Source organism: Cyprinus carpio, chromosome A5 (genome assembly GCF_018340385.1).
Source record: "Cyprinus carpio isolate SPL01 chromosome A5, ASM1834038v1, whole genome shotgun sequence".
NCBI lineage: Eukaryota > Metazoa > Chordata > Actinopteri > Cypriniformes > Cyprinidae > Cyprinus > Cyprinus carpio.
This window is the reverse complement of record NC_056576.1, coordinates 17,140,236-17,165,223: the sequence shown is the minus strand read 5'-3', so window position 1 is coordinate 17,165,223 and position 24,988 is coordinate 17,140,236. Positions and strand designations below refer to the sequence as shown.

The window sequence follows — 24,988 nt, the reverse complement described above, 5'->3', positions numbered from 1 at the left end:
TTTATTTAAAATCAGTCAGAGGGTATTTGCATACACACACTACAGAAACATTTATACGGATGCATTAAATTGATCAAAAATGACAGCAAAGACTTACATAGTTACAAAAATATTATATTTCAAATGAATGCTGTTATTTTGAACTTTGAAAGAATCCTGAAAAAAATGTATAATGGTTTCCACAAAAATATTAGACAGGACAACTGTTTTCAACTGATAATAAGAAGAAACGTTTCTTGAGCAGCAAATCAGCATATTAGAACGATTTCTGAAGGATCATGCGACACTGAAGACTGGAATAATGGCTGTTGAAAAATCAGCTTTGCCAACACAGAAAAAAAATGTACATTCAAAAATGCATTCATATTTTGTGATCAAATAAATGCAGCCCCAATAAGACACTTCAATCAAAAACATTTTTTACAACTTTTACACAACTTAAACGGTAGTGTATATTTTTAAAGAATGTTATATTTGGCATGCGTAAAGAGCAACCCCTGAATTTATCAACATACTAAACATCTCACAAAGGCTCCCCAAGACTGACTCATTTAGCAGGTGCCTGGCTTTAAAAGATCAGTGGAAAATAATATCACTTGGTCTGTGGTTTAAACAACTGTGATGAAAAAGGAAATGTCTGCTATCTCTCAGTTCATAAAAAACTTGCCACAGCCTCCTCTATGTCTCTAATTCTCTTTTATTCTCGCTTATATCATATAGACCTAAAAGGTCTTAATCTTACTCTTGGTACAATAATTTAGGGTCATAGACACACTTATTTGTATGAGGCCATTTCTAATACACGCACACACATTCACAGTTAGTGGAAGTACATTACTTGGTACGGACAATTGCACATAATCTCATGTGTAGGATGATATTCTTTCCTCAGCTCACATCTATACCATAAAACAACACATAATCCAATCAAAGGTCGTGCTAAACTCACTCTGTCATTTCCTCATGCGTCAGCTGACATCTCAAAGGCTTTTTTTCCTGAGCCGATTAAATTATCTTCTAAATCTAATTAGTGTCTTTTTATAAAAGCTCTAAAAATCACACACTCAGACTAACTCTCAAGGGAAATGGGGTGTTGTGAAGTGTGGATCTGTTTGAAACCTCAAGTAAAACTGAAAATGGAGCCTGAGGTTTGAAGAAAGCAGAAAGAAAAACTGACTAAAAGACAACAGAAAGGGTTGGTCTGCTGATCAGCAATGAGCAATCAGTGGAAATATGATTACTCTTGCGATACATTCGGTCTCATGTGACCACAGACATTCAATTTCCACTCACTTAGAATCAGTAAAAGTTATTCAGCGATGGATTAATGAACCAATACCAATGAACCAGAGCAACATTTCATTACAAGTGTATATATAGACGTGCTTCCCTTAAACCTCGCAAGAAAAACCATGACAAGACATAAGAACATAGAAGTCACGCGTCAGAGATGAGGGAAATTATGCAAATTATGCAGACTGTTCAAAGTACAGGAAGCCTTTGGTGATCGACGCAACACAATGCGTATCTGATGGTCTATCAGCACTTTATAGGCAAACTAATAAGAAACATTTAAATTTATGTTCATTGCAGATGCACCAAAGTAATGTATAATAGAGATCCTTCACCATTTGCGGCAAAGTATGAAGTAAAAACAACAATATTGTTAAATATTATTACAATTCAAAATAAGAGTTTTCCATTTGAATATATTTCAAAAATGAATTTATTCCTCTGATGGCAAAAAGCTGGATTTTTGTCAAATGTCAAATGGTCCTTCAGAAATCATTCTAATTTGCAGATGTGTGCTAAAGAAACATTTCTTATTATGAATAAATGTTAAAAACTTTGATAAATACAGTTAAAAAGAACAGCGTACTGCCACCTTTTATCAAATTAATGTCATTTATATAAAACAAAAATCATTTATAAATAACTTCAAAAAAAAATGTAATGTTCACACACACATAATGTTTATTTGTTGGTTGGTTTATTTTTTTCCTCAGTTACATTTAAATTTGAAGATTACTGTAAATGTCAGTAGTATGTGCATTTTGTGTGTGGTAATCCAGTTCACAATCTATGCACAGTGCTCAATTACTCTATATTTAAGTTGGGTTCCCCGAGAAAATGGTCAACATGCCAACAAACCCTCAGGGCCCAATGCATGCTGAGATGGGGAAGCCCATGAAGCATGGCCATATGTCCATGATGAGTACATGAACATATATGCTCAATTACCCCCAAAAACATTGCAAAGATGTATGCATTTATACACTCCCAAGCTAAACACATATGAAGAAATGCAATCATGTCCTAGTGCCAAAATATGTGCATATTCACACACACAAATAAACTCCGGACATGACACCCTCATCATATGGCATGGTTTATAACATCCAAGCATGGTGAAACACATATTCAGACTTTCATACATGCATGATCAAGTTCAGATGCCTGTGCAGTCACACGTACACAAATGTTTCGTTCTTAGTGAGCTATTCTGTCATGAATTCAATAAAACAAAGATGGTTCCTTAAAAAATCCTATTCTATTGCAGGAGCACCACAAGGAAACTTCAACCATTTGGTTTGTTTTGAAGTTAACATGTAAAAGAACTATAACAGAAGCTTTTGTCGAGAAAATATTTTCCCAAGCCACTCAATATTGGTCTGAAGTTGCAGAATAGGGTGAACCAGTAGTCACAAACCTGCATTAATCAAAGGGATTTAGGTTTACAAGAAGTATTTGAACAAACTCCACAATTGCAATTTTAAGACTTCATCAAACCCCAAACCCAACACTCCACCCACACGCTCAAACTTTAATCATGCATACATCCACAAAAACACACAAGTGAGGCCACACACACACATAACAATTCTTATAGAGCCCATATGCTAAAAAACAGGGATTTTTATTCTACCTAATGCACATATGAAATCAGAAGTGAAAATCATTCTGTATCTGTGATCACACACACACACACACACACTCTCAAACGTACTTTACTAGTTTGATTATCCATCAGCCTTTATACTGTATGTGTGTGTGTGTCTGTATTGTGTTACAGGCCATCTCCTCCTCCCTTCTCCTCTGGTCAGTGCTCAAGGCAGGAACTCAATGATTTATTTATAACCTGTATTTCCTGTACAGCATTTGAGTGGGATGTAGAGGCTGGTCCAGCGAGTACATTTGTCTGGGTGTGCTTTTGTGTGTGGGTTTGGTTGAATATGACTATTCATCCATGAAAAAAGATACACTCTTATCTAGATTTTTTTTTCTTTCTGCCTGTTATTAATCAGCCCTGTGGTAACATTTTCTTGAGAGGTGGAGTTCAAAATTTGTAACATATGTTCTGAAAATATTGTCCAAGTCAATGTCTGTGCATATTTGTGCTATTTTTCTCACTGCTTTGGCCCAATCTCCAAACTCTATGGGGAAATAGTCACTTCCTGTTTACAGAGGGGTAAGTTAGCATTTATTCCCATTCAGCACAACACAGCGCAACACCCACCCACACATATACACACAAAAGCACTTATAGATATTAAAGGGTGTCCTCAGTACAAATTAGTATGTGAAACATCAGTGCTATTTCAGTTCCTGGACACTTTCGTCTCAAATTTTCATTACACAAACCAGTTTTGTTAAGAAGTTGTTCAGTTGTGAAAGCTCAAGCACTTAAGGCAACCCACTTCAGGGCTTTTTTGAAGATACTCAACTTGTGTATAAAAAAACAAATAAGTTCTATAGACTCAAATAATGTTTATCTTGTGGATCCAAGTTTTTCAAAGTTTTAAGTTAAGCTAAGCATTAACATTACATATAAGTAATGTAAACTTTATTTTGTCTAACTTGTTTTTCAGTTTGTTTAGCAAACTGAAAATGTTATATAGAGTAGAGTTCCTACTATACACCAACACAAAAAGTATATTCTCAATAAAATAGAAGAAACATTGCAGGAAACACTAATCACTCTAATGGTGACTGGAAAAAACGTTTACAACAAAATGTAATTTTTGTCCTAAGTTCACATGCTTTGACTAAACACAAATTATTTAAGCACAACATCACTGATCAATCTGAGCATCAAAATGCACAGAAGCCTGTTAGTCACCAATAAACTTAAAATTCTAAGTTATTGCTGTTAAACCTGTTTAAGCTGCTCATACTAAATGGTGTATTACATTTTAAGTAATGTCAATGTTTTCTACATTCAATTAAAACAGAGTTTGTCTGATAAAATGGAAGTTGCATTTGGTAGGGAGTTTGGAGTACAAAAAACCTCTAGCAAACTTTCCACTGGTGTAAAAGTTGCACACATTAATACTGACACAATCTGTATTGTTAAAAGCACTATATAAATAAAGGTGACTTGACTTGACTTGACACATCACGTACCTCAGTGAGGCTCAGATGATCATTTCGATTTAAACTATGAATTTTATTGCGGTTACAGATAAGTTACCAGCCAACTGGCATTCAACACCATTTCACTTGCCAGAGCCAATTTGTACTCGCATTTGATGCTTGAAGGGTGTTAATTTTGGATCTTTATATCACACCATCTCTCTTTCTCTTCCATTCTTTTTAGTTCTCCTCCAACCCACATAAAGAAAATGAGAGGAAAGAATAACAAATGCAGCATGTGATGGCACTGATTGTTCTGCTCTCTCCCTCCTTATGCACAATTGTTATCCTCTGACAATAAGCCCTTCTGCCTCTGTAAGTAATGGTTGGCTGGCCGTGAAGATCTTTTCATGCTCGTCTCGTGTTCTCAACCCCGCTAGTTAACAGCTTATTATGTTAAAACTACAGGGAAGGCACTCACAGCTTTTGTGAGTGTTCTTTCACTTGGTTAGGGTGCATGAGACCGGGCAGATGGTGACACTGTTCATGTACACAGACACGGAAAGGACCAACAGGACATAAAAGAAAGGCAAAATCAGAAGATTCATCAAAACAGGAATTATTCACGTAACTTTGGCAGTATTACAGAAAGAGAACTAAACAGTTTTTTATATCAGTAAATTACTGTCCAACAAGTAAGCAAATTCAATTTATTGAAACCTATAAAACTGTAGTTGAGCTAGAAAATCTTTGAGATAAAGAATGTGTGTCTGTTTAGATGTGACTATGGGTTTGAACACGCATGACTAAAACATGATTCATTTTGAGTGAACAATTAACAACAATTTCTGCCATTTAGAAATGTCACCGACAGAACGAAATGTATGAAGGTCTAGATTCCACAGCCACAATCAGAATCACACTGCTGCTGCTTCTATTACAGCTCATCATCCGGAAACTTTGAGCTTGATCCTGTAGTGTTTCGGTCTCATCTTCTCAGATTCAGTGTATGGCTCGGTTCAAATATAATCAGCACAAGGGTTTTACAAGAAGAGATGTAACTCTTAACTGTAAGAACAATTCAAAGTTCTTGTCTGTGTGTAAAGGAAGTGTACCAACACACTGAACACTGATTAAAAAAAGGTCATATGTACTATGGTAAGACCATGGTATTGAATCACCATGCAAATTCTGTGGTACTTTAATTGAGTACTATAAAGTACCATGGTTTTCTGATATATCATTAACTCTACCACGGAACTTGCACAATACACTTTTGTTAGGGTTTCGATACAGAAACTATAAATTACCAATAAATTGTAAATTACAGTGAAAAAGTAAAAAGTGCATTCCCAGAAGTCCCAGAGCGATATATCACATATTATTATATTTTATTTACATTTTTTTTTTATCCTTCTTATTTTTAATATCAGTAATCCACATGATGGTGTTTTGGGTTACATTTTCAATTATTCATGTTTATGTTTAATTAATTAATTAATGTTTGTTGCATTATTTTAGTATCATGCGTGCTACCCTGATGGTGTTTTGTCTAGATTTTGGTAATTCAAGTAGATTGGTATTTTAACATTATATCACTTAATGAAATATAAAATATGAAAGTTTGTTAAGTATACAGGCACCTATTTAAAGTAATAAATCGAACAGGGTATTTTTTACCATGTAGTTACAGTTATCTATTTAGCTGGAGTTACAACACACACTTCTGATATTTTTGCAAAATGTAAAAATTAACTACATCTAATACATAATTTACATGTAGTTATGGAAACTCTGGTTTCTGCCAAAGCAAAAAAACCAAAACAACCACAATCACAAAAACAAAAAAAAATAAACATAGATATAGTAACCAGCTACAGTACAAGATGTCCCAAACATTGATTTATTCATTTCTGCTCTATGATTTATTTAGCATAATTTTATTCAAAGCCAACGGAAACAGGGTAAATGAGAAGAGAAACATCTTTTCAAAGAACTGTAAAAATTTAAACCCTTCAGTTCATTCATTTCTAAACTAATGGCCTGTCATTAGATGACAACAGATGGCTAACACATACCAAAAGCTACTGTAGTTTCCACCAAAATACCAGTTACCAAAAAAAAGGTTCTGTTTGTTAACATTATTTTTTATTAACTGTTGTTAATAAATTTATAAATACTGATACAAATGTATCACTCATTGATGATGTTAGTTAATGCATTAACTAATGTTAACTAATGGAACCATAATGTCAAATGTTATCTGTAATTTGATGGAAACTACACCGCTAGCATGGTAAATTTAAAGGTCTATTTAACTTCATGTTATGGAAAGTAATTTTAATTGCCCAATGAATGTGAGGAAAGAATATCAAGGCAATACAGAGATGCATTTGTGCCTGTTTGTTCTCTTTCAGTGTGCTTACTTTGCACTGCAGTACACATGACACTAACACTTCAGTTCAGTATATGGTTATACACATATCGGTTCATATTTACTGCAACTACAAGGGAGGGTGTGTACACGCATCTCTTTTGATTCAGTTTCTGTGAACTTTTGCCATGGTATTTTATATTATGCACATATGTCTATGCGTGTACCTCACTACATTTGAAGTTTTGAGCGTGCATGTGTCTTTCCACCCCCACATCTCTGTGTCTCAGCACATATGGGTTCCTTTATGTCCCAGCAGCCACGGCGCTCTCTAAAGGTCACAAACCACTTCCTGAAATGGGGCACTTCCTCTTAGCGGACAAACTTTGCACTGTGAGTTTACAAGGAGTCTGCAGGCATAAGAGTACTGCTCATAAACATGAAATTGTAATTTTGAAGACATCCTTTAAATAGAAAATTAATTATTTAAAATACAACTTCGAAAACTCTACTAACAGTGAGAACTGAGTGTCTTTTTATTCAGCATTTCTACAATATGAACTAAATTGTAAAACATTAAGTAAATTTAACTAAATCAATAAAGTTACTAAGTAACCTTGGTAACCATTTCATTTCATTGGTAACTAAATCATTCTAATATGCTGATTTGGTGCTCAAAAAACTAATTTCTTCTTAATTTCAAAACTAATATACAAAAGAGGAACGTCACAGTGAATCTAAAGTACACACCCAAACACATACAGCCTTAATACATATACATAGATACACCCAGACCCACACACATATATACATATCATCACCTTGGAATTAATTCACATATTCTTATTCTGTGAGAACTTATTAACATTATGTGATCGTTTTTAAGTTGTGTACATTTTGGGACTTTTTATCTAGAAAACAAAAAAGTTCTATTTATTAAGTATATGGAATCCAAAAACTCATTATCTCAAGAAGCTCAATATCTCAAAATCAGAATGCAGATAAAGCCTTATAATTCAAAGGTGGTGATGCACACACACACACACACACACACACAAGTCTGATAAGCAAAAGACTTCAGAAAAAGGTTCCATTTGCTCTTTATTTAATCTCACTGGTGTACAGGAAAAACAAATGAGAGCAATCTTGTTTGTGATATTTCCGTTCTATAGTCAAGCACAAATATTAGTCTTCATGTAAAAAGGTCTGTACGATTACGGACATCTCCGTTCAGTTTTAGTAGACATGAATACTTTACATCAGAAATAAACAGACTGCATTTTTTAAGCAGAATCAACCTAAACATTACATTTTTTATCTTTTTTTGGATATCCAGCTGCCAGTTGTTTGCAATAATTTGGTGGGACAGTAAGGGATGACTGTTTTCTGTTGAACTCAAGCCTCTAGACACTGCACTGTCATGGCCTTCCTCCTTCCCATATTTCCTCTGAGAGAAGCTCATCATGTGATGACTCCACACACACAAAGCAGAGGCTTTGTTGTCATTAAGAGACTTTGAGTCAATGATTATTACTGAATATCCAAGAATGGCCAAATATGATCATGTACAGCAACATAAAGAAGAACAGATAACGTTGTTGAGTGGCTAAAAAGTCATATTCATTACTAGAAGCACCATACCAGGTAACAGGAGTCAATGCAACAGAATCAAAAAAAAGAAAACAGATACAAATCTACACCCCACAGGTGATGGACAGCCAGAACACATGACATACAAATACATGCACACCAACACATGACCAAACCCAGAACACATAAACAGTTTTTTATTCTTACAAAGCCTAGGAGTACACAAACCATCCAAACGTATCCAAATGTATAAAAAGAAATATATTGTTTGTATCGAAGTTTTACTGCAAACATGTGCTTGTTTTTTATTAAGGCAATCATCTTGATATAAGATATAATCGACATAATTTACTCATGTTCTATCAAACCTGAATGACTAACATTCTTCCAATTAACACAAAAGGATAAATTATTTCTTCCATGCAATAAATCTTTCACACTCCACAAAAATGGTCCATATGACTTGTGTGCAGTGTTGGGTACTTACTTTAAAAAGGTAATTAATTACTAATTACATCACCAATATTGTATTTCAATTACTTTTCTAATTACTCAGTATGAAAAGTAATTTAATTACTCAATAAGTAACTTAATTATATGAATCATTAATTACTTCTTAAAATCCCTATAAACCTTGGTGCATAGACAATAGAAATGAAACTCTTAATTCTTTCAGTTTCAGTTAAACATGGAATAGTTTAGCCTTTAGCTTTAAAACAATTGTAATACATAAGCATTTTAGTAAAAAAAAAAAAAAAAAAAAAAATATATATATATATATATATATATTTAAGAAATAGGATATATATATATGTATATATATATCTTCTTTGGTTAAGAAATAGGAGTGCTCTCCAAAATATCCAATTAACAAAAAAGCTTAAGTGACGTGACATGTGGCCCAGTATGAACGTTTCTTTCAGTTAAAACAGCTCAGAAATGTACTTTATTCAGGGACTAGGCTTAAGCCTGGTAAACAAAACAAACATTAAAAAAACCAAAATCAAAAAACTAAACAAATCAAATAAAACAATACCATATTCCTACACACTGACATACTGTACATGTATGCAACATTAGCAGTCACTAATACTAATTTTGTTCACTCCTAACAAAAACAACATGTACTACCACACAGTTCATAAACAACATTCTGATATTTTATAAATTAAATTATTATTGCTTAGCACATTATAAAGATCAACATCTGATAGTAGATCAGTAAACACTGATCTAAACATTCCTAGATTGTAACATTCATCATATTAAAATTTTATTTTTTCTTATTCCTCATAGTAGGTCTTCTTCCAAAAATAAAGAAAAGTAGATGAATCTTTTTTTTTTTTGTATCTTGGTGAATTTATTTTTTCTATCTAGGTGATGAGAGTGTTGTGTGCCGGTATGGCTGCAGATAATAAGCTCCAAGACAGGAAAGACTGTACCTCGCGTTGGTTTCATACAGATTACATAATCAGAGAATATTCGTTTTTGATATGAATTAGTTAATTTAAAAGTAGACACTTCAAGTTGTCTATAGACATATTTCTCACACCTGTGTGTGAAGTATTCGCCGAGTTTTGGTTAATTTTTGTGACGCGTTTCAGAAAGAAGTTCACAGAGACCAAAACAACAGAAAGTGCACCCTGTTTGTTTTGTTTATTTTACAAAAGCACAATGTTTCGTTGTTATTGTCAGTGTACACAAATAAAAGTAGACCCTTAACAGATTCAATTAATGTCTAAAACTTATCTGTATCTGAGTATTTTAGAATCTTTTCTCTGTCATCAGGAAAAACTGCAAGTGAACGTGTCGGTGCACAGTGTGTTAAAGACACTGCATTCTATTTTACCTTTAGATGATAAACTTAGATTTCAATATTGATTTTAGAACTGTTAAAATTATTTACAGTATATAACAAGTACTACTATAAAAAAGTTATATAAAAGTGATATAAAAGTACTTTATAAGTAACTGTAATTACCTAAAAATGAACAGTAATTCCTTATTTTACTTTTTTCAGTGGATAAGTAATTTAATAACAGTAAAGCGTTACACCCATTCAAAATCTTCTAAAGCTATATGATAGTTTTGTTTGAGCTAAACAATCCATATTGTTATTTACACACAAAAAACAAACAAACCGCAATTTGGACTAGGTATCATTGGTGAGTTCATGAAAGAAGTTGTGACGTTTGATTTGTAAATTATCCTTTTTAATCAGATCTTTTCAATTAATCAGTTGGTTTGTTTCACCAACTGATTTCTGAATGATTTGTTCAAAAATCTGTCTCATTTGCTTCTTGAGTTCAACAGTGGTTTGGTCACAGAGGTTGTACATTTGGACACAATCTTCATCAGAGGATCAACATCATACAGGCTTGGAATGAAATGAACTTGAGCAAATAAAGAATTTTTTTATTTTTGGGTAAACTATCCATTTAAACATTATTTTCTTTATCTTTAATATTGCTAGTATTTAATACCACCATCTACTTTATGAAACCCTTGACTAACACAATAACTGAACTTTTTTTTTCCAAACACAAAGTAGCTTTGAATTTTGTCACAATGTTTTCTTCTTTGAACTGAATGTTTCCACCTCAAGACAGACTCACACTCTCCTTTAAAAACTCAAAGCATACCCCCTCTCTATTCTCTTTCTGCCTTTCTCTAGCGGAAAATTTGTGCAACTCTTCAGCATCAGGCGAAACTGGAAAGAGTCCCTAAGCATCCGGGACACAGAAACATCAGTGTTTCCACCCAATGTATGAGAGCTTCCCACTCTAACTGACCTTAACACACACACACACACTGACAGCCTACTGATAAGTTTGACCTTCACAGACTCACACAGAAACCTCCAAAAAGAGCAACGTCTCAAAACTTACACATTTGGTTACAACACAGGTGTGTCAAAAGACAAAAAAGGCCTAGCTAAATACAAATCTCCATCATTCTCACAGGAAACATCTCGGGTTACACATGTAACCATGGTTCCCTGAGAGGGAACGAGACGCTGTGTCCTCTAGTGCACACTATGGGGGCTGCCGCCAGCAGGACTGGTGTCTGAAGCACGTGTGAAACAACTCCAATCCTATTGGCCCACATAGCCCATGATGTCACAGAGTGGCAAACTTAGTTTTGGACGCAGCGTCTCATTCCCTCTTGGAGAACCATGATTACATGCATGACCCGAGACGTTCCCCTTCTAGGGAACTCACACTGTGTCCTCAAGGCTAGTGGACACTATGGGTAGCAAAATGACAACTATGCCATGCCGCGGCAAATGCCTGTCCACCTGGTGAGAGCGCACCAAGGAAGTGACAGACATACACCGAACCTTTCTTCAGAAAGGGGCCAAGCCACTGACGCCTCGGGCCGTCACAATGGGGAACCCAGTTTCAGATGAAAGAGGGACATCCACACCAACTTAAGAACACAGCTACCCACAGATAGCTATGTTATGTGAGCAACACTGTAGCCTGATAATACAAGGACCACAGAGTGAGGCTCCCTACTTAGAAACCCTTGCAAGGGGATAGCACAATCTAGATAGGGGTTCCAGGGGACCACTACTTAAAAACCCTAGTAAGGGGAGTAGTCACCAAGCTAGAAACCAGCTATCCTCAGATAAATATCCTCCAAAGGTCCTAACTAAGGATTGCCAAGACCACAAAGAGTGGACTATCTACTTAGAAACCCTAACAGTGGAGACAAATACCCTAATAAAGTGAGTAGTCGCTGAGCTAGTGAGTAGTCGCTGAGCAATGGAAGTAGTCACCGAGCTATCCTTGGATAGCTATCTGGATTCAGAGGGACCGACCACTTAAAAAATACCCTGAGACTCCTAAACCCATCTGGCTAAACACAGGAAGGGACAGTCCCCAAAATCAAGCTAGGAATACAGCTGTCCTCAAACAACTATGTTCCAAAAGCAATGGGCCATCCAGTTAAAAAATCCTAACAAAGGAGGGAAAGCCCACACTTAGCATGCAGGATTCAGGGGGATGGCCTGAAATCAGGGGAGGCCACCCAATTTCATTACCCAGGCTGAGAAAACACTCTGGAGGGGAAGCAAGGTATTATCTTCTGCGCTCGACTCCCAAAAGGGGAAGGAGCAAGAGAGTGCTGGCTCACTAGCCCTTTCTACGACCCTCAGATAAAGGCAAGCCAGATTCTTCAGAGGTAAAGAAGACCATAACCAGCTAAGAATGAACCTCCTGAAAGCCGCTGACACACCCACAATGGATATTTCAAAGGAGCCCGGAAAGCCAATCTAACTAAAGATGCAACACAATTACCATCATGGTCACAAACGCTCTCAAGCATTGGCAGCAGAAAACTGAGTGAGTCGCGGCACAACACCTGTCTCAGGGGACACCCCCAAACCAATCTCAGTCACTAAAATACCATGGGAGAGAAAGCTCTCAAGCATCTCTCCACAGAACATCTAAATATATCCACACGTCGCAAGACTCTCCACACACAATAATATGCATATTAGAGACGCACAGCCTAGCTGAATATAGCTCCACACGCGATCTTGCAAGATCAGGGCTAAAATTACTTCATTGTCATAACAACACAAACACTATGCACGCCATTAGGCAACATGTTTAGAGCCAGTATGCAGATCAAAGCAATCAATGTGAGCTGAGATAAACCATTCTGCAGCAACCAAGCTGTGAGACACAAATGCTTTGCCCTGCATCCCACTGGAATAAGAACAAGAGTGAGCGGAGCCTGGACATTGTGACTCATCACAATGCGCGTGTAGCACTGAATGTGCGTACTCCTCACCGAGACAATAATGCAAAAGTCAGAAAATGCCCTCAAGTGTTAGAATCCAAACATGGAGGCACACATTCCCTAAAGTGCTGCTCGACTTACCAGGACATTGCTTCACACACGCTGAACAGATTCCTGAAGACAACAAAAGTTTGGTGACGTGTTCTGTTGGTGCCCTTTTATACTTCCGGGTGCCCACCTATGTTGTCATGGGCTATGTCGGCCAATAGGATTGGACTTGTTTCACACGTGTTTCAGACATCAGTCCTGCTGGCGACAGCCCCCATAGTGTCCCCTAGAGGATGCAGCGTGAAGTTCCTTTGTGTATCTTTCAGACTTCACAGAAATTAAATTGGGTTTAAGGGGTAAAAAAATACAGTCAAAATCTTTGAGATCACCTGAAAATGTGTTTTTTTTTGGGAAACAAAAAGAAAATTACATACAAATAATACATATAAAACTAATAATTATTTTTGTTATTACAAATAATCTATAAAAATTACAATTCTATACTATGTTGTCAAAATAACAATTGACAAAAAAGTAGTCAACTCAACATTATCGGGGAAGTCGTGGCCAGTGTTAATTTCGTTAACGAAGACGACGACGAAAAATATTTGTTAACGAACATTTTTTCTGTGACTAGGATTACCAACAAAAGATGTTAAATAAATGTATACATTAAGTAAACCTACTGTATCTGAAAAAAATCTCTATTATATTTGTCTTATTGTGCTTCTTTTTTTTAAATATATAATAATAATAATATTTTTATAAGTTGCTTCTTTTTCACTACTGTTAAAGGGATAGTTCACCCAAAAATGAAAATTGTCAATTTATTCAAGTTTTTCCAAATTCAGTCCTTGATTCAAATTTCTCATAAGATAAATATACATTTTAAAAACAAAAAAAAAACAATAATTAAACTACATTAAAGACAAAACAAAAAAATAGCTACCAAAATAAATTTTGGTAACTACAGTTTGGCTAAAACTATTGACAAAAAGTAATTACTAAAAGTTGACAAAAATGCAATGACTTTTCGTCGACTAAAACTAGACTAAAACTATGAAAGACACAAATGACTAAAATGCGACTAAGACTATTAAGCATTTTCGTCTCAAGATAAAGACTAAGACTAAATCAAAAATGCCTGCCAAAATTAACACTGGTCGTGGCTTAATGGTTAGAGAGTCAGACTCGTAACCCAAAGGTTGTGGGTTCGAGTCTCGAACCAGCAGGGATTGTAGGTGGGGGTAGTGAATGTACAGCGCTCTCTACCACCTTCAATACCATGACTGAGGTGCCCTTGAGCAAGTCACAGAACCCCCAACTGCTCCCCAGGCACCGCAGCAAAAAATGGCTGCCCACTGCTCTGGGTGTGTGTGCACTTTGGATGGGATTAATGCAGAGCACTAATTCCGAGTATGGGTCACCATACTTGGCCACATGTCACTTTCACTTAAAAATTATAAAGTACAGTATGAAAAAATGATATTTAAATGTGATATTCTATTTTAAAATGAACAGTGATATTACATTTTAATTGTTTTTAAAGATTAACTTTAAGTCAGAGTTAGACTGTAAAAAAGGTAATATAATGTGAAAACAGGGGAAATGAGTATGGACAATTAATTATCCAATACCGTCCAATATAAATTTAATCTGTGTATATATACTTTGGACCCCACTGTATATATGGATGAAATGGTAGAAGATTAAGTTTTTAAATATAGAGATGTAATAGGTCTTGCTCTAACTAAAGGAGACTGTGAGGTGAGTGAGATATCTTATTTTTCCTCAGTGGTTTAATATGCATGCATGCTTGTGTCTTAACACATCTCTTTATATCACATAAATCTCCAGCCCTATGGTTGCACACCCCTAGTACGCACTAAGCATCAATGTCACATTCGTCTCTCTGGCCCAGAACAAATATTACAATAAAGAGCTAGTGCTTGGAAAACAATGCTTAACCAAAGGCCTCTTAAAGTAGTACACTTCAAAGAGCACACTGCAGTACTATATATCTTCTTACGGTTTACAGATTTTTCATATTATGTAAAATACAGAATACTGTCTTACTCTCGGTGTTAAAACAGAAACGTCAAAGTACATCATGTAAAGGTAAAACTAAACTTAATTAGAATAAACAAATTGAACAAATCCAATGTAACAGCTATATGAAAAAAACACTCCTAAGAAAATGTGCTAATAAAACAGCTATTCATTGAAACATTTCACTTATCTCCCCACTGAAAACATAGTCTTCCGTCCATCTATCTCAATGACAATTCCAGCTGGTTTACTTATGTCCAGCAAGACCCATGGGGCCTCCTGGCATGTGTAGCCATGTTTAGTCTATTACGTATCAGAAAAGGGAAAGTCTGATACAAATGTCAAATATCTGAATTTTCGGTCTGTCCTTTCAAGACCTTTCAATGCTGAAACTGTGGTAATCTGTTATATTTGGCCTACTAAAAATAAGCAGTCCCCGTTGACTGAGTTCTGTTCAGAGACAAACTCAGTAACCGTTATACCACCATCTTTACTAGATTACCAATGGTAATACTTTTTCAACTGGTATTTCTTTAGAATGTGGGTTACAATGACATGTGGGTTGGCAATTAAGCATGAAGAGTGAGAAATGGGGGGAAAAACTAAATGAACAAGGCATGAATATCAAATGAAAAAATAGCTTTTTATATTATGACTTAATTTGTCGCAACAGTTATATTGCATGGCAGATGATGTATAAAAATGTAAAAAGGACACAATTCCTGAAATAAACATAACACATGCTAATTTCTTTTTTGGTTTTGGTTTAGTTTCTAAAATCTAACTGAACTACAGAGCTTCTTTTCCCCTTGATCATAATTTTCAAATCACATTAAAATCTTCACAAATTTTTACTGTCAAAAAACAGATCATCATGTCACACTAAATGATTCTGTTACCCCAAATGATATATCAGAATAATGCAGTTTATTACAAACATGATATGCAAAAACAATAAACAGAAATACATGATTAAATATTTTGACTAAAATAATGATAACGTCTAGTCAACATTAAAAACAATGTAAGGGAGAACCCTTAAAAACATATAAATGCATTGCTTGATGAAAGCACTACCGTATATTGTACCATAAAATTTACAGGCCTGTACTGTACACTGTCACATAAATAATAAAAATATTCTTTATTTTATTTAGCCTACTTTCTTCTCTTAAGGACCCGGCCGACTGCTTTCCATCTATCCAAATACATATACTATGGTATGGTTTTTACCAATATAAAAACAAGGCCAATCTTTTAATCTATATATGGCACTCATCGTATTTAAAATCATGTTATCCCAATATCCCATATGCATACTACTTGGTGTCTAACACTTAAGCAAACTCTTAAATGCTGTCAGAAGCAGGCAGACTAACCATAGAAGGCTAGAAACCTAGCATACCACTGCTTCGGATGTCAGCAAATGACAAATATTTGGCCAAATGTTTAGAATTCTCATGTCAAGTACGATGACCAGCTTAATCCACTGACCACATTCACGGACAAGATCAACGGTATCCACAGGGACAAAGCCTTGATCTGCATCAAACCCAAGATTGGATTCAGCTACAACACAAAATAAAGACATTTTGTCCCAATCGCGTTTGTTCACTCTCCGTGGATTAAACATGAATGGCAACATTTGACCTGTACAATCCCAATCTCAACACAAAACCACAATAATAAAGAGGCAAGGAGGATTCCGCACAGATTATGGAAACTGCAGGATTAAGTCCAAACGAAAAGTAGGGAGTGAGGGACCCAGAGAGAGCAGGAGAGAGAAAATGTGTGGTTAAAAGAAGCAGAGATGAAATGTAATTTTGATGAATGAAAATCTAACTACACTTTTAAGGCTTTTGTTGTGACCCATGGTAGTTTATAATATAAACAAATGAGCAAATAAATAAATGTAATAACACAAAGGTTCACTTAAGGTCCAAAAAAGGTTTCATTTGTTAACATTGGTTAATTACATAGGTTAATATAAACTTACAATGAAAAATAATTCCAAAGCACTTATTAAACTTAATTAATTTCAACATGTAGTGCATTTTCTACTGTGATTATTTTATGATAATTTTGTATGTAAAGCACTTTGAATTACATTTGTGTAAGAATAAGGTTAGTCAACACAATAATAAAATTGCCTACTAATACATTATTAAAATCAAGAGTTGTAACACTATTTGATATACCTGAACTAACAGTCAACAACTGTATTTTATTAACTAAAGTTAATAAATATTACTAAATACTGTATCAGATGAATTGATATTTGTTGGTTAATTTTAGTTAATGTGTTGACTAATGTTAACTAATGGAACCTTATTTTAAAATGTTGTTACGATATGTTATTTTAAGTTTTGCTTGTTTAGAAATGTTATATAAAAGTTAGGACCAATTAATAGACTGCATTTACGCCAAATAACAGCTCTGTGAAAAACAGATTAAAGTCTGTGCAAACACACCATCTGTTAGAACTGCACTACATATATTTCTGATTTGATAAAGGGACTGAAAAATAGTTAATAGAGTTGTTAGATTCCTCACGACTCCCAGCCCAGTGCATGTTCAAGTGCCATGACGCCAGGAAAATAACTGTAAAAAAAAATAACAGGCAGCAGTTATGATGCGCCAATACGATGGACAGCGGTCATCTGACCTCATCCGCCCGAGGAAGCACTGGATGCAGGAACAGGAACAGTCCAGAACATGTAAGACGAGTTTATAAGAAAACGGCTTAATGAGGCAACGGGAAAACAACTTTATACTCAGTATCCCATCGGTGATGAGCCCATTTCGTCATGTTAATCAATAACACAACCAGACCGACGCCATTACAAAAGCAACTTGTTTTAAATATCTGCCGTGTTTCCAGTGGGTTTGGCAGTGCTCTTATCACGTGTTTGTGTTCCTAACGTTTACAGCTGTGACTGCAGCTGCGTGATGCTTGAGATCTGGGAGAGATGAAACTCTGGTACTTACGCCCTGGTTTTAGGGAAGCCCATGGACAGCAAAACATCCAGACTGTTTCCATGTTTGACAGTTCCTGGTCGGTTCTGCCGCTGCATCCGTGGAGCGACTTTGGCATATAGGTCTTCTTTTGCTGCCATGGTTCAGCTTTCCATTTGGCTTCAGAACAGCGATTTGCTTACTTGTGATGCGTCCAAATGGACGGACACGACACACACTTAAAACATCGAATCAAGCGCTACAGTATCTGCGTTAAAGACTGGTTCAACAACGCTCCATTATTCCCCACAGTCGGACAGACAGAAATCTTGGCGGACGAGCTACAATGTTTCTAAACACAAAATGATTTGAGCTTCCTGCTGGAGCGCTCATGTCATTACAGTTTGAGAAAGGGGTCACCAGTCGGAAGTCAGTCTTATTTGCTCCGGGTATCGACAGTCAGCGCTGTCGCTGTCCGCCGCGGGAAGAAATATAATTCGCCGGAGCCACTCGCGGCTCGGTGTATAGTTAGAAATATTTAGCAGGCTCGTCGCGAGCGAAATCTGTCAATACATCGTTTCCTCCTAGACATGACTTATTTATGAATGGGGCTTGACTGAAAGCGGAAGCAGCCTATCAGCAGACGGATCCCGCCCCCATCACCCTTTTAAAGTCGCAGTTTTGAAAGGTGACGTTGAGCAGATGCGCTCGAATGGCAGGCAGCGCAGTTCAGTGAGATGCATCATCCCGTTTGCTCACATTCAGTCGAACGTTCTTATGTAACTGTGCGCAGGTACAACGCATCATCTGGAGGATAAGCACTATGTGGCCAGCCCCAAAAAAAGTAAAATCTTGAAAATTCATGCATTCTGTAAATGGGTGAATGAACTGTAATAAAATCTGCCTTGTGCAAATATATGCAAATATTAAGTATAGTTGACTTACTCTTTATGTTCTGATAGTTACTGCTTTATTATATATATATATATATATATATTTATATATATATATATATATATATATATATATATATATATATCATCTGTGAGCCTGTGTACAGGTTGCAAATATGCTAATATTTTGTTATAATACTAATATCTTATGTCATATTAATACTGAGACAATTAAACGAAGTAGTAATTTTTAATTTTGGGCGAGACAGTTTATCTGAACAAAGAAACCCACCTTCATGAAACCAACTATTTTTTGGCACTGAAATTACACACTTCAGATTAAATTATCCAAATCTTTTCTGGAAGAAAAATCAGCCTATTAAAATCATCAATACAATCAAAACACTTTTTTTGTTACAGATATAGACATCCTGTTGAGCTGTGAATTTCGATAGTGTGCAAAGCTGTGCAAAATTTGTTGTTGTCCTACACTGCCTCCTAGCGATCATATTCAGAACATTGTAGTTCACCTCAAATTATTTAGACACGTTTAGAAATAATGTGAAATAAATACACACATTCCTATCCCATATTGTTCAGCTGAGACAACCACAGATAACATTGCTTAATTTAACATTCACAATTGTTTTTTGCATGAGAGAGAGAGAGAGAGAGAGAGAGACATTCAGAGAGAGAGGTCATGCACAACATGAGCTCCTAGACTTTCTAGAGTTTCTTGCTTCTAATATGAGGTAAACCAAAGATAAAAACACAAAATTAACAAAAATGTGATACTGAACACAAGTTTACTCTAAAAGATTTTTTATTTTTTTAAACAAGAAATTAGGAGAGAATCTCTTGAAAACAAGAAAAGTTTGTGGAACCTAAAGAAAAGGACACTGGAGTGGACCCTACAACAAGGCTTCAGAAGGGAACAAACACATACAACTTCTGGAAAATAACCACTTTCAAACTTCATGGATTTAACAAAGGATTGTTCCATCTTAAAAATGATTTAACTACAATAACTTTTTTGAAAAAAACTTTCCATCTACAAACAACAAGGACCAAAATCTCCACCAGCACATCTCCGGCACCCACCAAACCATCAAAGCCCAGCAACAGCCAAAAGGAAGCAGAAACACCTGCAGCCTCCAGAAACCCAGAGACCCATCAGAAAAACATGACAGCTACAACCCCAGCTGAGAAACAGCCAGTGAAAACAGAGGCTGACATTGCCATTCTCATGGACTCCAATGGGAAGTTCCTACAAGGAGAAAGACCGTATCCAGGCCGTAAAACAACAAAACTCTGGTGCCCAAAAACAGGGGATCCCCTCAGAATACTTTCTGACTCCAGCTTTGGCACACCCTCACATACCATCATACATACAGGCACCAATGACCTGAGAAGGGAACAGGAGAAAGTTGGGCAGCTGATCTGCAGAGTAGCAGAGAAGGCTACAGAGACCTACCCCAACACAAAGATCTCCATCTCTATCCTCCTACCCCGCAGAGACATCCACCCAGACACCATTCAGAGAGTCAACGCTGACATCTCCAAAGGATGTGCTCGCCTGCCCAATGTGCACCTGGCTCATCACCCCTCCATCATAATCAGAGACCTGTATGATCATGTACACATAAAAAAAGACAAAGTCAATGTGTTTGCAAAAACACTGAAAGACACAGCATGGGGCAGACAAACCAAATCTACACCCCTGAAAACAACACAGCTGCCAACCTACAGAACACAAAACCAGACACTCAGCAGAAATCTACAGTCTTGTCACAGAGAACGACCACCACTAACTGCACAATACCAGGGACCCCCACACCATGCTAAAATCCACATCAGAACACCCTATGCACCAGCGCTAGACCACCACAGACCTACACCAGTCCATCAGCAGAAACCCTAGTTTGCACCAGATAACCATCCAAGACACCCACGACCACAAAAACATCACTCCAGGCAGAGGAGCAACACTCGGAAGAGCCCACCACCAGCAGCAGCAACCAGCCTTCCACCCTCTCATGCACCCTCAGCTGATAACACATTGAACCCAGCACCACTCCCACACTCCAGGAGCTACGCTCAGGCCCTGAAGGGACAAGCAAATACACTAGAGATGAGTGAGATCAGACAGCTGCTGAACTACATCAGTGCCCAGCTGACAGCATGAGAGTCCACACAGCATGCAAACACCTGCCAAACAATGACAAAACATATTACATTAGAAAAGGATTACCTCTATTTTTGAAAACAAGAACTCTATACCGTGAACTCTTAAAATGACTGTCAGTATCAATGTGGAATATTCAAGGATTGAATTCAGCAGCCTTTGGGCTAAAGAGTTCAAACACAGAATTCCAGAAGAGCATCAAAGAGATGGATATTATAATTCGGCAGGAGACATGGAGCAGGGCAGACACAATCACCCACTGCCCACTCAACTACAGAGAAATCATCCTACCATCACAAAAACTCAACACAGTCCGACAGGGAAGAGACTCAGGAGGACAAATAATCTGGTACATATAAAAACTCCACAACCACATCAACACAGTAAAAGCAATGCAAATACTACACCTGGCTTAAAATCCACAAGGAACTGCTCCCATCCAGAAAAGATATATACCTGTGTGCCATATACATCCTGCCATCAGAGTCCCCCTACTTCAGCGAAGACACGTTCTCCACATTAGAGGAAGAGACAAGCCACTTCCAGGCCCAGGGAAACGTGCTCATCTGTGGAGACCTGAACGCAAGAACAGGACTACAACCGTACTTCACCAACACACAAGGGAGCAAATACATCAACAACAAACTGACTGTTTTTAATAACACCTTCTCCCATATCCACAGAAATAACCATAATCATATAGTAAATAAGAATGGGAAAGACCTCCTGCAGCTCTGTCGAAGCCTGGGTCTGCATATCATCAATGGTAGGTTACGAGGAGACACTTTAGGGAGATTTACATTTTGCTCACCTCTGGGGAATAGCAGTTGACTATATGATAACAGACATAGATCCTTCGTCTCTCAGATCATTCACTGTTAGAGAACTAACCCCTCTGTCTGATCACAGTCAAATCACTGTGTATCTCAAAAAAACTGAAAATAACATTAACACAAAGCCCAGTAAACTGTACAACATCAGAAAACCATATATATAGGCTGAAAACAGTGCTGAAGAATACCAGAAAGCACTTAGCAGCCAAAAAATACAAGCGCTGATAGATAACTTTCTAAATAACACCTATTCTCACACTACTGAAGATCCAAATAATGCAGAGATCCGTCTTCTGTACTGTGAAACACTAAAACAATACAAACATACACTCAGAACCAAAAAAGCACAATACACCCAAAAACAACTCACAATAATTGAGAAGTCAGTGAACACAAACCAATTTTGGAATAATTGGAACAATCTGAAAAAAACTGATCATTAAGAATTGGCAATCCAAAATGGAGAAATATGGGAAAGTCATTTCCAAACATTGTTTAATAAAGTACAAACAGACACGAACTGTAAACAAAATCAAACAATCAACCAATTGGGAAAACTAGAATTGGCAATCAAAGATAACCAAAACCCATTAGATTTCACAATAACTGATAAAAAAAAACTTCAAGGAAAAATCAAAAACCTCCAACTCAAAAAAGCATCTGGACCTGATGGGATATTAAATGAAATAAAACACACAAGCAGTAAATTTCAATTGGCCATTCTAAAACTACTCAATGTGATTCTGAGTGTAGCTTACTTCCCTGACATCTGGAATCAATGCTTGATCACACCAGTCTTTAAAAACAGAGATAAATTTGACCCTAACAACTACAGAGCTGTGTGAGCAGCAACCTGGGAAAGTTATTCTGTAGCATAATAAATGCTCGACTATTAGACTTCATCACCACACATAATGTACTGAGCAGAAGTCAAATTGGATTTTTACCAAATTACTGTACATCTGACGACATCTATACATTACATACTCTAATTGAAAAACATGTTAACCAAGATAAAGGTAAAATATATTCATGCTTTATTGACTTTAAAAAAGCTTTTGACTCAATTTGACACCAAGGACTATTTTACAAACTTATTGAAAGTGGAGGTAAAACCTATGACCTTATCAAATCAATGTACACTGAAAGTAAATGTGGTGTAAAAATCGGCACCAAACGTACAAGGTATTTTCCCAAGAGCGTGGAGTGAGACAGGGCTGCTGCTTAAGCCCAACATTATTTAACATTTACATCAATGAACTGGCGAGCAGTCTGGAGCGATCTGCAGCCCCTGGCCTCACCCTACACAACTCACAGATCAAATGCCTGCTGTATGCAGAGGATCTGGTTCTGCTGTCTCCCACTCAACATGGTTTACAGCAGAACCTGGACCTGCTAGAACAATACTGCCAGACCTGGGCCCTGACAGTCAACCTGAAGAAAACCATAATCATGATCTTTCAGAAAAGATCCAGATCCCAGGGAACACAACACACATTTACATTAGGCAATAACCAAATAACACACACATCACACTACAACTACCTGGGTTTGAAAATCACATCCACAGGAAAATTTAATCATGCTGTGAATGAACTGAGAGATAAAGCACGCAGAGCCTTCTACGCCATAAAACGGCAATGTCCTATAGAAATCCCTATTAGAATTTGGATGAAAATACTAGAATCAGTAACTGAGCCCATTGCCCTCTATGGCAGTGAGGTGTGGGGTCCACCGACAAATCCAAATTAAGATTTCACCAAATGGGAAAAACATCCAATTGAGACACTGCATTCAGAACTCTGTAAAAATATATTACAAGTGCACCGGCACATAACAAATAAAGCATGCAGGGCAGAATTAGGCAAATATCCTCTAATCATAAAGATACAAAAAAGTGCAATTAAATTCTAGAAACATCTGAAACTCAGTGATCCCCAATCATATCATTATAAAGCCCTGCAACACCAAGAGATGAGCAAAGAAAGCAGTCCCCTCCCTCAGCTGATCCAGATGCTTCACTAAATCTACTGATGCTCTGAATCACATCAGAATCAATCCGATTACTGCACAAATCAAACAGAACTACATCTCTCACTGGCAAACCCAAACACAACAACAGAGTAAAATGCAATGCTATTCGGCTCTAAAGAGAGAGTACAGTATGGCAGAGTATCTGTACACAGTGTCAGATAAGAAACTGAGAAGCACACTGACCAGATACAGACTCAGCGGACAAGCTGATGATAGAGACGGGCAGACAGAAAAACATGGCTGCCCCCGGAGCAGAGACTATGTTCATACTGTGATCTGAATCAGATGGAAACAGAACTGCACTTCCTAACAGAATGCTCCAAATACACAGACATACGGACAGTGTTCTATGATAAAGTACAGCAGATCCATCAGATATTTAAAACTCTTTTGAACCAGGAGAAACTGCTGTATCTGTTAGGAGAACACAAGAACTGCTGTGTGTTTGCTGCTCAATATGTGTCTGCCTGTCACGAGACGAAACACTCAACCTGGCCTGATCTGATGTTTCCAGTACATGTAGATTATGTTATGCCATATTACTGTATTATATTATTTAGATGTATATTTTGCCTCTGTAAATCTAATACTATCTTATTTCTAACTTATACACTTACATACACTAATTCATTTAGCACTACATGCTTAATACTTTTTATATATTTTTATTATTACTATTATTCTTTTTCTTTAATACATATGTGCACTATTTGTAAGCAGCAATTTCTTTGCCAATACAAATGTACTGTGTTTGTCATGCCAATAAAGCACACCTAAATTGAAAATTGAAATTTGAATTGAGAGTGAGAGAGAGAGAGAGAGAGAGAGAGAGAGAGAGAGAGAGAGAGAGAGAGAGAGAGAGAGAGAGAGAGAGAGAGAGAGAGAGAGAGAGGAGTTATGTCAGCATCTTATTTATGAAGTCACA

At 36.7% G+C, this 24,988-nt stretch overlaps 1 protein-coding gene across 1 annotated transcript in view; it reads right to left on the bottom strand.

Annotated features, from left to right (window-relative positions):
• Positions 1-18,911, bottom strand: part of LOC109083914 (ubiquitin-associated and SH3 domain-containing protein B-like) — a 29,135-nt gene extending 10,224 nt beyond the window's left edge. The window contains exon 1 of the mRNA XM_019098650.2: positions 18,152-18,911. Coding sequence (XP_018954195.1) covers positions 18,152-18,279 — 128 coding nt within the window. The 5' untranslated portion in view covers positions 18,280-18,911. The remainder of the gene's footprint in view (positions 1-18,151) is intronic.
• Between the last annotated feature and the right edge of the window lie 6,077 nt (positions 18,912-24,988).